Source organism: Rhinopithecus bieti, unplaced genomic scaffold, assembly GCF_001698545.2.
Source record: "Rhinopithecus bieti isolate Rb0 unplaced genomic scaffold, ASM169854v2 scaffold_12928, whole genome shotgun sequence".
Classification (NCBI taxonomy): domain Eukaryota; kingdom Metazoa; phylum Chordata; class Mammalia; order Primates; family Cercopithecidae; genus Rhinopithecus; species Rhinopithecus bieti.
Window position 1 is genome coordinate 1,639,777 of NW_016807614.1, and position 15,428 is coordinate 1,655,204.

At 37.9% G+C, this 15,428-nt stretch overlaps 1 protein-coding gene across 1 annotated transcript in view; it reads right to left on the reverse strand.

Annotated features, from left to right (window-relative positions):
- Positions 1-15,428, reverse strand: part of TANC2 (tetratricopeptide repeat, ankyrin repeat and coiled-coil containing 2) — a 483,987-nt gene that overhangs the window by 188,005 nt on the left and 280,554 nt on the right. The window contains exon 8 of the mRNA XM_017882923.1: positions 7,827-8,090. Coding sequence (XP_017738412.1) covers positions 7,827-8,090 — 264 coding nt within the window. The remainder of the gene's footprint in view (positions 1-7,826; positions 8,091-15,428) is intronic.

The window sequence follows — 15,428 nt, forward strand, 5'->3', positions numbered from 1 at the left end:
TTTTTTTTTTTTGATATGGAGTCTCGCCCTGTTGCCCAGGCTGGAGTGCAGTGGCACGATCTCAGCTCACTGAAACCTCTGCCTCCTGGGTTCAAGGGATTCTCCTGCCTCAGCCTCCCAAGTAGCTGGGATTACAGGCACCTGCCACCATGCCCAGCTAATTTTTGTATTTTTAGTAGAGATGGGGTTTCACCATGTTGGCCAGGTTGATCTTGAACTCCTGACCTAGTGATCCCCGTGCCTCAGCCTCTCAAAGTGCTGAGATTACAGGTGTGAGCCACTGTGCCTGGCCAATTTTTGTATTTTTAGTGGAGACGGGGTTTCACCATGTTGGTCAGGCTGGTCTCAAACTCCTGACCTCAAGTGATCCACCCACCTCATCCTCCCAAAGTGCTGAGATTACAGGTATAAGTCACCATGCCCTGCCACATTCTATATATTTTAAAAACTGGTATGATTTACATATGTAAAGTATATAAATCTTTGGTGTATAGCTTAATTATTTTTATATATGTGAGAGCCTTCAAAAGTTCACTGAAATGCATCTTATGAAAAAACTATGGAGGAATTTCAAAAAGTTTTTGCATCAAAATAAATTCATACTAACTTATTATAAGATGTCTGAACAGGATATAGTTTGAGGCATTAAGAACATGATATTAGTTTGAAAAGAGCCCTTATCAGAGCAACACGAATTCTGCTAAAATTGAAGCAAGGGCAAAGAGCAAAGTTACGGTGAAGCTTGGGTGGAAGAATGGTAAAATCATTCATGTTTTACAAAACATTTATGGAGACTGTATTGGTCCATTTTCACACTGCTAATAAAGATATACCCAAGACTGGGTAATTTATACAGGAAAGAGGTTTAATGTACTCACAGTTCCACATGGCTGGGGGCCTCACAATCAGGGCAGAAGGCAAGGAGGAGCAAGTCACATCTTACATGACTTACTCCCCTTTACAAAACCATGGGATTGTGTGAGATTTATTCACTATCATGAGAACAGCACAGGAAAGACCTGCCTCCATGATGCAATTACCTCCCACTGGGTCCCTCCCACAACACTTGGGAATTGTGAGAGCTATGATTCAAAATGAGCTTTGGAAGGGGACACAGCCAAACCATATCAGAGACAATACCCTAAAGAAATCAGCAGTTTACAAATGGATAACTTCTTTTAAGAAGGTATGAGACAGTGTTGAAGATGAAGCCTGCAGTGGCAGACCACCCGCAAAAATTCATCTTGTTTGTATCCTAACTGAAAAGGACAAATGATTAACAGCACAAACAACAGCCAACATCACAGATGTCTCAATGGGTTCTGCTTACACAATTATGACTGAAAAATTAAAATGGGGGCAATCTTCCCACTAAATGGGTGCCAAAACCATTGTGCCCAGATCAGCTGCAGAAAAGAGCAGAGCTTTCAAAGAAAATTTAAAACAAAACGAGTAGGATTAGGATCCTGAAGCATTTCTTCAAAGAACTGTAATGGGATGAAAAGTGGCTTTACCAGTACAATCCTGAAGACAAAGCACAACACCAAAGCAAGGGCTACCAAGAGGTAGAAATAGTCCAGTCACAGCAAAAGTGGACTGGTCAAGAGCAAGTGTCATGGCAACCGTTTTCTGGGGTGATCAAGGCATTTTGCTTGTTGACTTTTGGAAGGCCAAAATGATAATGCCTGCTTACTATGAAAGTGTTTTCAGCAAGCCAAAGCTTGAGCAGAAAACCACCTGGGAAAGCTCCACCAGATAATCCTTTTCCACCACAACGATACTCCTGCTCATTTCTCTCATCAAACAAAGGCAGCTTTGCAAGTTTAGATGGAAAATCCATCTTACAGTTCTGATTTGGCTCTGTCTTCTTTTTGTTTTTTAATCTTAAAATCTGTAAAAGGCATGCATTTTTCTTCAGTTAATAATGTAAAAAAGACTTCACTGACATGGTTAAATTCCCAGGACACTCAGTTCTTTAGGGATGGACTAAATGGCTGGTATCATCTCTTACAAAAGTGTCTTGAACTTGACGGAGCTTATGATGAGAAATAAAGTTTATATTTTTTATTTTTATCTTTTACTTATGTTTTCCATGAACTTTTTGAAGTCTTCGCATGAGCATAAATCCATGTAACTACCATCTAGACCAAGATACAGAAAGCTCCCTTAGTCAATAATCCTACCAAAGGTAACCACTACTTGAATTCTATAATCATAGAAATGTGATCATTTTGTTTCTATGAACTTTATATAAATGTACATACTTTATACAGAAGGCACTCTTCTGAGTCTGACTTATGTTCAATATCACATCTGTGAAATACATCCATGATGTTGTAACAGCAGTGTGTTCTTTTTCATTGCTGTATACAATTTATTTATCAATTCCACTGTTGATGGACACGTGGTTTTCAGTTTTTAGATATTATGAATAAAACTGATAAAACTATTTTATCTGTCTTCTCATAAACAAAAACACTCATTTCTCATGGGCATTCTATCCAGAAATTGAATTGTGAGGTTTTAGGTAACATGCATATATAGCTTTATATACCTTTGATACATCTTGTCAAACAACTTTACAAAATGGAGTACCAACTTATTAACATACTCCCACCATCAATGTATAATTTCAATGGCAACATATCCTTACGTTGCTTGCCATTGCCATTTCTTTTAATTTTGTGGGTTTGGGTACAGCAATATTTCACTATGTCAAGAACAGTGAAGAATCTGTAAACTAACAAGCTTGGATGCGGGAAAAGGATATGAAACTTCTGGGTTAGAGATGAAAGACAGTTCATTACTCAGAGCAATAGCAGTAGCCAGAGGATCAACATTCTGCCACTTTCCTGAGTCCTAATTCCCACAGGGCAACGTGAAGAGGTCTAGGTGATACCTGTACTTGTAGATGGTTGCAGTATAAGAGAGGCAATATGTGCCTACAGATTAGTTTGCATTTTCTAGGATTTTATACAAATGGAATCATATAGTATATCTATGTTTTTAATCTGGCTTCTTTCAAATGCATAATTATTTTAAGATTCAAGTATGTTGCTGTGGTATCCATAATTCATTTCCCTCTGTAGCTGAGTAGAATTCCATTGTATGGATACACAATTAATTTGTTTATCTATTCACCTGTTGATGGGAATTTGGGATGTTCACAGTTATTGGCTATTACAAATAAAACTGTGATGATTATGGATATATTTTTAAGAACATATGCTTTCATTTCTTCTGAATAAATTCCACTCATTTTTTGACCTCATATTTCTCTTACATATATTATAATTAAATACAGTCATCCCTTGGTATCTGCAGGGAATTAGTTCCAGAAACCTTGGAGCTATCTGCAATAGGATACCACAATCTGCAAATGCTCAAGTCCCTTTTAGTTGGCCATCTATATCTGTGGATGTGGAGCACAGATACAGAAGGTTAACTGTATTGGTATATATGATTATATATCACATATAGATATTATAATGTTTTTAATATATAGATATATTTTAAAGAATTGTAAGAAATATTAACCTTTGGAGAGAGGTATTAGGTGTAGAGAGGAGAGTGGCTTTTATTTTTCCTTCTGTATTTTTTGTTTAAAACAGTGTCAGCCTTACAGACACTGAGAGGAAAAGCGTATCTGGCTTTTATAGGAGTATAGGAGTCTTACACATCATTTCATAAGCTCTACAGTTAGCATTTTTTTGGGTAAAATAATGAATCTCAAGAGATATGTCTGTTCAAGAACAGCAAAGTAATTTTATACTCTTTTCAATAAACTAAAAAGAGGTCAAGAGAAGATGAGAACAACAAACACATTAAGAGACTTCACCACCACCAAAATGAAAATTCCTAAGTTTGGAAATGAGGGCTCTAGACTCAAGCAGGTGACTAATTTATTACTGGGCACTGTCTATATACCACACTGATGATGAGTCTAGCTAAATGCATATTACAAAAACTTAAAAACAAAACAAAACTTACGGGTCAGTTTCAGCTTTTTTTGTCTCTTTCAAATCCGTTTAGTGTCTTTGCTATCTAGTATCAGTACAGCTGAGTAACAATGTCCTCTCATGGAATTTTTACACATTTCTGATTCTCTATGTAATTCATGAAGTCATGTGAAACACATCATGAAACTTTCATAAAGTCTAAAACAGTTTCTGTCCCTATGGACAACTAACACTGTATATGACCTGTATAGCAGAGATGTATCGCCGAGGGGTGACTTGGGGCAAATGAATCCAACGCCAGGATAAGATTTTAGAATGAAGGTTGGGATTGCCCTTTTTCTATAGGCTTTGTAGGCCATCACAATGTTAATTGTAGAGCTTATGATCTCTGTTGCAACTACTGAACTCTGTTGTGGTAAGCAGTCATAAGCAAATAAATGAGTGTGGTTTTGCTGCTATGAAACTTTATTTACAAAAACAGAGTGTGCCAAATTTGGCCCATGGGCCCTGGTTTGCTGACTGCTATTTTGGAGAAATAGAAATCTCTTGAGATCTCCATTTTCTCCCCCAACACCACTAATTGCTAATTGAATAAAGGCTTCTGATTAACCACTGAAAAAATACATATTGCCAGTTGTTAGCAAATAATGATAAATGCTGTTTACACATTCCATATATTAAAGAGAATTACAGTTTATAATTTTGGAAGAAATGAAATTTTGAGATACTAGTAAGTCCAAAACTGTTTTGTAACTGGCTATACTACCATCTTATATCGAGCTTACTTTACATAAGCCCCACCCGACTTTTCAGGGTAATCTCTCCTATGAGAAGACTATATTCTACAGTAAGATGAAGAAGATTATTATTAGATTTACTAACTACATTGTTATTTTTGTTTAAAGCTGATATCACAGATTGGTTGGTTCATGCATATATTCATTCATTAGTTCATGCAACCAACAACTATGGAGCCTCTATTGATGTCTTCTCAGTTGCTATGTCAAAAAGTTGAAATTCTAATAGTCAGACCAAAACATATACACAGTAGCTGCACATAACACAAAGCAGACTGTTGCCAACACAAAAAGAGAGTGCATACAAAGTACTAGGAAACTCTAGAAGCAGTAGCAATTACTTGTGGCTGGGAGGTGATTGGAGAAAGTTTTATGAAGGAGGAAGTATTTGAGTTCAGCCTGGGAAGGTGGCTAGGAATTAGATGGAGATAGTTGGGTAGTTGCCTCAGAGCTTATGAGTCTAGTGGTTAGTTACATGTGGTCCTGACGGCTTTCTGAGATCAACAGCAAAACATTAAATTAACCAGCTTGCTTGTTCCGTTCTCTCTTCCCATAGTCTGTTCAGTTCTGGCACTGCTCTGAAGGTACAGGATACAACTAGGGAGGGAGCATTTGGCTAATATGAAAGTAGAACAGTTCTGGGATACACTTGGGGCTAAGGGAAGCCTGAGGAAGAGCTGAGTCGCTTTTAAACAAATGAGAAGGTCCTTGATTAACACAGTGAAAAAAGGTTCTAAGGGATACACATAAAATATAATGGGGAGTAAGAAGGAAGACAGTAATACAGAATGTTAATGTTAAGTAGTGACCGAGACTCATAGCCCTGAATTAACATTGTTCATTCAGACTGACTACATAGTTCCACTCATTGAAACAAAGCTTCTCTGTCTTCCACCAAGTGTTCAGTGCCTTTCTCAAATAATAGAGCCAGAATTTTCTTAGAAATCATTGTAGCTTAGCTAGGAAGTAAGTTGGGACATACTATTATGGTTGGTAGTTGCAGTTCCCTATTTATATATGAGCAAGGATTTATATGTTTCTTTTCGGAAAAGACTCAACTTGCCTGGAACTTTTCATAATGTACAGCTGATACGGTTTGGATCTGTGTCCCCGCCCAAATCTCATGCCGAGTTGTAATCCCCAATGTTGGAGGTGACTGGATCATGGAGCAGATTTCCTCCTTGCTGTTCTTGTAATATGAGTGAGTTCTTGAGATAATGGGTCATTTAAAAGTGTGTGGAACCTCCTCCTCCTGCTCTGGTCATGTGAGGTGCTTGTTCCCTCTGTGCCTTCTGCCATGACTGAAAGCTCTCTGAGGCCTCCTCAGAAGCCAAACAGAAGCTGCTATGCTTCCTGTACAGCCTGCAGAACCATGAGCCAATTCAACCTCTTTTCTTTATAAATTATTTAGTTTCAGGTATTTCTTTATAGCAGTATAAGAATAGACTAATACAACAGCATTCTAGGATTCTAATATGGCATGGTAGTTGGGGATCGACATAGAAGGTTCTAGGATAAAAAATTTACTGTCACTACACAAAAGTGAATAATCTTTAAAAATTAATATTAAAATCTTCCATAGTTACTCATCTTTCAGATGAGCCATTTCCCCTATAGTCACACCTGATGACAGATGCTGATGGTCTCCCAGAGAACAAAGAACGGGTAGGAAAGGGAAATGGGAATGGCAAGAGGCATTACACTATCAGCTACATAAGGAATAATTATCAGTGAGATAATCTATCCAGGCCTTCACGAGGAAAGTAAGAAAAGCAAACATAACTTTGATTTTATAGTCTGGACAAAGTCCAGATCATGACATATTTTGAAAAGTCAGAACGTTCAACTATTCTGCAAAAGTCCCAAGTTTGAACTATTAAGGAGCAATTTAGCTGTAGTAAAAATACCCCTTGACATCAATTTTGAGGAGAGTAGCTGCTAAAGAATGATGACTCCGTATTTCAACCACTTAACCCTCAGTATCATTTCTTTCTCTCATTTTTTTTTAAGAGACAAGGTCTCACTATGTTGCGCAGGCTGGTCTTAAACTCTTGGCCTCAAGCAATCCTCCTGCCTCAGCATCCCAAATTGCTCGAACTACAGGCATGAGCCACCATGCTATGCTATATCATTTCTGATATGGTTTGGCTCTGTGTCCCCACCCAAATCTTATCTTGAATTGTAATCCCCATGTGTCAGGGACCTGGTGGGAGGTGATCAGATCATGGGGGTGGTTCCCTCATGCTATTCTCGTGATAGTGAGGTAGTTCTCATGCGATCTGATGGTTTAAAACTGGTAGTTCCCCTGTGTGCTCGCTCTCTCCTGCCGCCTTGTGGAGCAGACACTTGCTCCTCCTTTGCTTTCTGCCATAATTACAAGTTTCTCAACGCTTTCCCAGCTGTGTGGAACTATGAGTCAATTAAACCTCTTTTGTTTATAAATTACCCAGTCTCAGGTAATATCTTTATAGCGTGTGAAAACGGACTAATACAATTTTTTTTTTCACTGAGTTTGCTAGTGGTGTTGCAGAATTATTCTTTAGAAATGTAGCCACCTGGAGATTCTTCTATGAAATGGTAGCCAGGATATTGTGAAAACACTGAAATTCACAGGATGTGGAAAAGCTGAATTCTTGCCTGCCTTCCACTTTTACAAACTATGGATGATGATTTCTGATAATATAAATTACACCGAGATATGCCCATTTTAATAATGGTTTTTAAAACTAAGATTGTAAGAACTAAAATCTCAAACTAAAATTCTTTCAAAGACTTCTGACTGAGAGAAAAGACTTTTTGTAGTTTGATGATATATTTTATAGGTTGTTTCTGAATTTCTATGTGTTTTTGTACACTTTGGGAGCAGAACTAAGCGATTCGAGGAAGATGAACCTTCTCCCAGATTCAAATAATATATACACATACATTACCCTCATACAAAAGAACAGCTTAGTCAAAAAAGATGAATGGAAAATTTAAATACTGTCAGAGCAGGATTTATTTTCATTTCAATATATACTGGAGTAAATATTGATTATTTAACAACAACAACAACAAAAAAAAAACTTACCTGCTACTGAATTTGGCCTTGGCATGAGATACAAAGGAATAGACTGTACTGACTGAGATAACACTGTTTCCAAATTTCTCTCTGGGATCTTATTCAGACTATAGGTGGAAGCAGTCATGTTTTCATCTACTCGATACAAACAGGAGTCCATGCTGGATTTTTGAGATTGCCAAGGTTTTATGTTTCCTCCAGATCCTAATTCTTTACTGCTTTCCCCAGCATATTTTGTGCGTTCCACATTTTCAGAATAGCTTGTTAATGTAGCTGGAAAAAAAAGAGTAAAATGAATTCAATAAAGCCACATACATACATACAGTTATTAATCTTTGACAAAGTTGATAAAAACACACATTGGGGAAAGGACGCCATTTTCAAAAAATGGTGCTAGAAAAACTGACTGCCATATGCAGGGGAATGAAACTGGACTCCTATCTCTCACCATATGCAAAAATCAACTCAAGATACACTAAAGACTTAATCCTAAGACTGGAAACTAAAAATACTAGAAGAAAACCTACAGAAAACTTTTCTGGACATTGGTTTATAGGTAAAGAAATTATGACTAGGACTTCAAAAGCACAGGCAACAAAACAAAATAGACAAATGCAACTAAAACTAAAAAGCTTCTGCACAGCCAAAGAAAAACCAGCAGAAGGAAAAGACAACTTACAGAATGGGAGAAAATATATGCAAACGATACATCTGACAGGACTAACATTAAGAATATACAAGGAACTCAAACAACTCAACAAAAACTTCACAAATAATCCCATTAAAAAGTAAGCAAAGGACATAAACAGAAATTTTCCAAAAGATATAGAAATGGCTATGTACACAAAAAAATTCTCAATATTAGTAATCATCAGAGAAATGCAAATTAAAACCACCATCTTATACCAGTCAGAATGGCTACTATTAAAAAATAAAAAAATAACATACAGTGAGGATGCAGAGAACTCTCATATACACTGTTGGTGGGAATATAAATTAGTACAACCATTAAGGAAAATATAGAGATTTCTCAAAGAAATAAAAATAGAACTACCGTTCAACCCAACAATTCCACTACTGGGTATCTACCCAAAGGAAAAGAAATCCATATGTCAAAAAGATATCTGCACTTTAATGTTTACCACAGCACTATTTACAATAGCAAAGATATGGAAAACCTACATGTTCATCAATAGATGAACGGATAAAGAAAATGTGGTATATACACACAATGGAATATTATTCAGCCATAAAGATAATGAAATGTCTTTTGTAGCAACATGGATGGAACTAGAAATCATTATCTTAAATGAAACAAGTTAGATGCAGAAAGACAAATATTCCATGTTCTCACTCACAGGTGGGTGCTAAAAAAAAAGTGCACATATTGAAGTAGAAAATGGAATGACAGACAATGGAGCCTCTGAAGGGTTACAGGGTGGGGGAAAGGTGGATGAGACATTACTTAATGGGTTCAATATACATTATTTGGGTGATGAATATCCTAAAAAACTCGGACTTCACCACTACGCAATTTATGCATGTAACAAAACTGCCTTGTACTTCACTGATTTATAAAATTTAAAGAGTGAATTTAAAAGAAAATCTAAAGTAGAGATTAATCTGTTTATGATTATGTAAATTCATGACTAGATAATAATATTTAGTAACATTATTTTTAAAAGTTACTGATGATCATTTCACTTCTATCATGATGTATAAATAACTGAAACCAAAATACAGTCATCTCTCACATATTTCAAAAACTCTACATAAATAAACTAAAAAAATTCATGTATCAGTCCTAGAGGACCTACAGCTCGGGCCTATTAGTGGCAAAATTTTCAGAATTTCATCAAAAGGGAATTTATATAATCTTCAAAGATTGCTGGAGAGCCTCAGAGGTCCCTAAAAGATCCCTACATTCTTTTTATTCTGTTCTTTTCCTCATTTAAATGTATTTCCTTGCTTCTAATATGTAACAAAGAATTAGAATAAAATAAGCAGTCCCTAAGTAGAAACTAATATAAGAGACAGAACCTGCCCAAATAAGTAAGCAGTAACAGGCCCTTCTTGTACAGACGGCTATAGCTCTAACTTTATGGATTTCAGTACCTTAATAAAATAAACTGAAAGATCTTGAATTTTATATAGTCTTACCATTAACTGTACACAAATAGAAAAATTTTAATTAACTCTAGAAATGAAAGGATTAAAAACATTAACATCTAGATGATAATTTTTTAGCAATAATTATAAAACAAGAATGAAAGATATCATCCCAGAGGAGTTTTTATATGTTAGTTCATTTTCTCTTCTTATATTTTGAATGTACCTATTGCCAAAAGAAGAGACCTAAGTTCATGAGGTACTTTCCACAGTCCTTTTTAGTGAGGTTTTCTCTCTGCAAATTTAAATGGAGTTCTGGATTTTCTAATCCAGAAACCTTTGGAAACCTTGTAAGATTTTGGAAGATAAATTCCCATATTTATTACACTCTATTTCCCCTTTAGTGATTAGTTGTAAAATCTAAAAAAATAGACAACCTATGTTTATTTTGGAGAGACAGCTAACAAAAAGAAAGCAGAGAAAATTATATTCCTACATTTTGGCTGGTCTTTGGGGACAAAAAACCAAGGATAGTATGTGGTAGCAAACCTGAAAAACAAAGGAAAACAGTTTCTGAAACTCAGAAAATATTTCCAAAGGAAGAACATGGAAAACAAATTAAGAATTGAAAAGTAATTCCAGGGGCCTAACAACCCAAAGGTCAAAGTGATTTTTTTGGTAACTGGTAAAGAAATAACACCCCAGAAAAAGCTCATATATATTTTAAGCAAGATGTTCTTTCTTCTGTATTAGATCATAAACTTTAATACTAGTAATCATAATACATTCATATTTATCACTTTATAACCTTTAAATTGTACAAACATACAGTACCTCATTTGATTATCAACATAACACTCCCAGCAGGACTGATATTACTATCTCCATTACACAGATGAGGAAACCAAACCGATGCTTAGAGAGATTAGGCATCTTGCCCACTTATATAGCTAACAAGTAGTCTCACAGGCAACTAATTATTTGGAATCTTAATCATTTACTACCTTTTATTGTTACTTAACTCTTTTGTACATGTACCCTGCCTCCTTTACTACACTGTACATTTCTGAAGAGTAGAAACTATAAGGGTTTTTTTCATATTTAAATTAAAAAAACCTTTTAGAACCCAGCTCTGTAATACCCACATGATGAAAGGAGAGATAAAACAAAGGAAAGCAGAAAGGCTAAAGCCCTGCTGTTATCTACAAAAATCACAGGAAAATAGCACGCAGTGAACATTCAGGAGACCCTTAGCGTGGGAGGACACTGCAGACATTAACAATGAAATATTAGAACAAAAATAACTGGCCTCATTCTTCAGGGCATTTTTTTCTCTAGTACTTACATTAAAAATATTTCCACCATTGATATGTGTATGTTTTACCTGGGAAATTATTTAAGCCAAGAAACTGCCTACTTTTGGGGAAAAAATGTGATGAGAGGACACAGTATTTAAAGACACATAAGCTAAGCTCTGAAGAATGGATTCAGTAATGGTGAAGTGTTTATGTCTGCTAGGAATATAGTACTGTACTCTTTTAATGTGGAAAAGGCTTTGTATTTGTGGTAGGGGAATAGGTGGAAGAGATAAATCAGGCTTTCTGTAATATTTTAGGATACTGCCAAACAATTAAACAGGTACTGAACTATTAGCTCTTGAGAACACTGCACCTTCACTAACAGTCAAGGACTTCAATAAAAGTCCTTGCAATACTTACCCAACTCCCAGTAATTCCAGATAACAACTTTATATTGACCTAAATTTGGTCTTTTATCTTTACTTAATTTACTTTATTTTACTTTACCCATTGGAAAAAGAGGTTTGCTTTATGAGAAAGGAGACACAAATCTAACCCAGACTTGAGGGCTAGAGAATACTCTTGTCGATTAAGCTGAGTTGGTCAGGTGAAGATGAAAAAACAATGGTTTATCCAAAGACAAAAACATTCGCAAGGGCACAGCAAAGTTCTTAAGAATTAAGTAAATTCAATAGACTAGAACTTTGGAGGTGGGTTGGGCCAGTGGTGTGCTGATACAAGTTTAACAATTTGGCTCTCTAAAAAACAACAACAGGCCGGAGGGGCCAAGATGGCTGACTAGAAATATCTGCAGTTGGAGGCTCCCACAGAGAAGAATGAAAATGGTGAGTGAATCCTGCACTGGCAACTGAGGTATCCAGGTTCTCTTATTGGAACTGACTAGGCAGTTGGCGTGTGCCATGGAGAGCAAGGAAAAAGCAGGGTAGAGCCATGGCCCACTCAGGAGCCACACGGGGCAAGGGGAGCTCCCACCCCCAGCCAAGGGAGGTGGTAGTGAGTGATTGTGTTACCCTGCCTAAGAAGCCATGCTTTTTCCACGGATCTGTGCAACCCACGGATCAGGAGATCCCCCTCATGGGCCCACACACACCACCAGGGTTTGGGTCCCAAGCACAGAGCTGTGCAGATTCTCGGCGGCCTCTTGGCTGGAAACTGCCTAAGACTACTGAGTTCCCAGGGGGAGAGGTGGCCATGATGACTGTGGCTGTCTCCTGCCTAAGATGACTGAGCTCCTGGGAAGAGAGGCAGCAGCCATCACTGCAGCTCCAGTCTGCTGTTTTTCCCCTACTGGTGCCAGGGAGACTGGGTGGTTTAGACCCAGGAAGAATTCCCCACAGTGCAGCACAGCAGCTGTGGCAGACTGTGGCCAGACTGCCTTTTTAGGCCAGACCCTGACCCATCCCTCCTCAGTGGTTGGGCCTTCCCTGTGGGAATTTCAGTAACTCCAGCCAGGGGTTTATGAACAGAACTCTGATCTCCCTGGGATGGAGCCCCTGGAAGGAGGGATGGCCACAGTTGCAGCCGCAGTCTCCGCTGATCAGTGGACTTAGTCTTTCCCCCTGCTGGCTCTGAGAAATCTGGGTAGTCCAGACAAGTGAGATTCCCCCCAGTGCAGTGCACCCACTCTGCTCAAGGGGCAGCCAGAGTGCTTCGTTAACCAGGTCCCTGATCCCGTGCCTCCTGACTGGGTGAGAAACCCCAACAGGGGTCGCCAGACACCCTATACAGGAGGGTTCCCACTGGCATCAGGTCGGTGCCCCTCTGGGATGGAGCTCCCAGAGGAAGAAGCAGGCAGCCATCTTTGCTGTTCTGCAGCCTCCACTGGTGACACCTCCAGTTGCAGGAGGGACCCAGGTGAATAGGACTGGATGGACCCCCAACAAACTGCAGCAGTCCTATGGAAAGGGACTGTTAAAAGAAAAATAACAGAAAGGAACAACAACAGCATCAACAAAAAACATCCCCACAAAAACCCCATCCAAAGTTCTGCAGCCTCAAAGATTGAAGCTAGATAAACTCACGAAGATGAGAAAGAATCAATGAAAAAATGCTGAAAACTGAAAAAGCCAGAGTGCTCTTCTCCTCCAAATGATTGCAACATCTCTCCAGCAAAGGGCACAGAACTGGGCGGAGGTTGAGATGGATGAATTGACAGAAGTAGGCTTCAGAAGGTGGGTAATAATGAACCTCACAGAGCTAAAGGAGCATGTTCTAACCCAATGCAAAGAAGCTGATAACCACGATAAAACATTATAGGAGCTGTTAACCAGAATAACCAGTTGAGACAGGACCATAAATGACCTGATAGAGCTGAAAACACAACACAAGAACTTCACAATGTAACCACAAGTATCAACAGCCAAATAGACCAAGTGGAGGAAAGAATTTCAGAGCATGAAGACGAACTTGCTGAAATAAGACAGGCAGACAAGATTAGAGAAAAAAAGATGAAAAGGAATGAACAAAATCTCCAGGAACTATGGGATTATGTAAAAAGACCAAACCTATGACTGACTAGGGTACCTGAAGAGACAGGGAGAATGGAACCAAGGTGGAAAATATACTTCAGGATATCATCCAGGAGAACTTCCCCAATCTAACAAGACAAGTTAACATTCGAATTCAGTAAATACAGAGAACCACAGTAAGATACTCCATGAGAAGATCAACCCCAAGACACATAATCATCAGATTCCCCAAGTTCAAAATGAAGAAAAATATATTAAGGGCAGCCAGAGAGAAAGGCCAGGTCACCTATGAAGGGAAACCTATCAGACTTACAGTGGACATCTCAGCAGAAAACCTACAAACCAGAAGAGATTCAGGACCAATATTCAACATTCTTAAAAAGAATTTCCAATCCAGAAGTTCGTATCCGGCCAAACTAAGCTTCATAAGCGAAGGAGAAATAAAATCCTTTTCAGACAAGCAAATGCGACAGGAATTTGTCACCACCAGGCCTGCCTTGCAAGAGCTCCTGAAGGAAGCACTAAATATGGGAAGGAAAAAATGTTACCAGCCACTATAAAAACACACTGAAGTACAAAGACTAATAACGCTATGGAGCAACTACATCAACAAGTCTGCAAAATAACCAGCTAGCATCATGATGATAGGATCAAATTCACACATAGCAATATTAACCTTAAATGTAAATGGGCTACATGGCTCAATTAAAAGACACAGAGTGGCAAACTGGGTAAAGACCCCTTGGGATGCTGTATTCAAGAGACCCATCTCAAACGCAAAGACACACATAGGCTCAAAATAAAGAGATGAAGCAAAACTTACCAAGCAAATGGAAAGCAGAAAAAAGCAGGGGTTGCAATCCTAGTCTCTGACAAAACAGACTTTAAACCAACAAAGATAAAAAAATAAGACAAAGAAGGGCATTACATGATGGTAAAGGGGCAATTCAACAATAAGAGCTAACTATCCTAAATATATATACACCCAATACAGGGGCACCCAGATTCATAAAACAAGTTATTAGAGACCTACAAAGAGACTTACACTCCTACACAATAATAGTGGGAGACTTTAACACCCAATGTCAGTATTAGATTATCAAGAGAGAAAATTAACAGATAGTCAGGACTTGAACTCAGCTCTGGATAAAGTGGACCTGATATATACCTACAGAACTCTCCACCAAAAACAATAGAATATACATTCTTATTGGCACCACCTGGCACTTACTGTAAAATTGATTACATAAATGGAAGTCAAACACTCCTCAGGATATGCAAAAGAGCTGAAATCATAACAAACAGTCTCTCAGGCCACAGCACAATCAAATTAGAACTCAAGATTAAGAAACTCACCCCAAACCACACAACTACATGGAAATTGAACAACCTGCTCCCGAACGACTCCTGGGTAAATGAAGAAATTAAGACAGAAATTAAGAAGCTATTTGAAACCAACGATAACAAAGAGGCAACGTACCAGAATCTCTGGGACACAGCTAAAGCAATGTTAGGAAGGAAATTTACAGCACTAAATGCCCACATCGAAAGCTGGAAAGATCTCAAATCGATACCCTAACATCATAACTAAAAGAATTAGAGAATTAAGAGCAAACAAACCCCAAAGCTAGCAGAAGACAAGAAATAACCAAGATTACAGCAGAACTGAGGGAGACAGATACACAAAAAACCCTTCAAAAAAAAAAAAAAAAAAA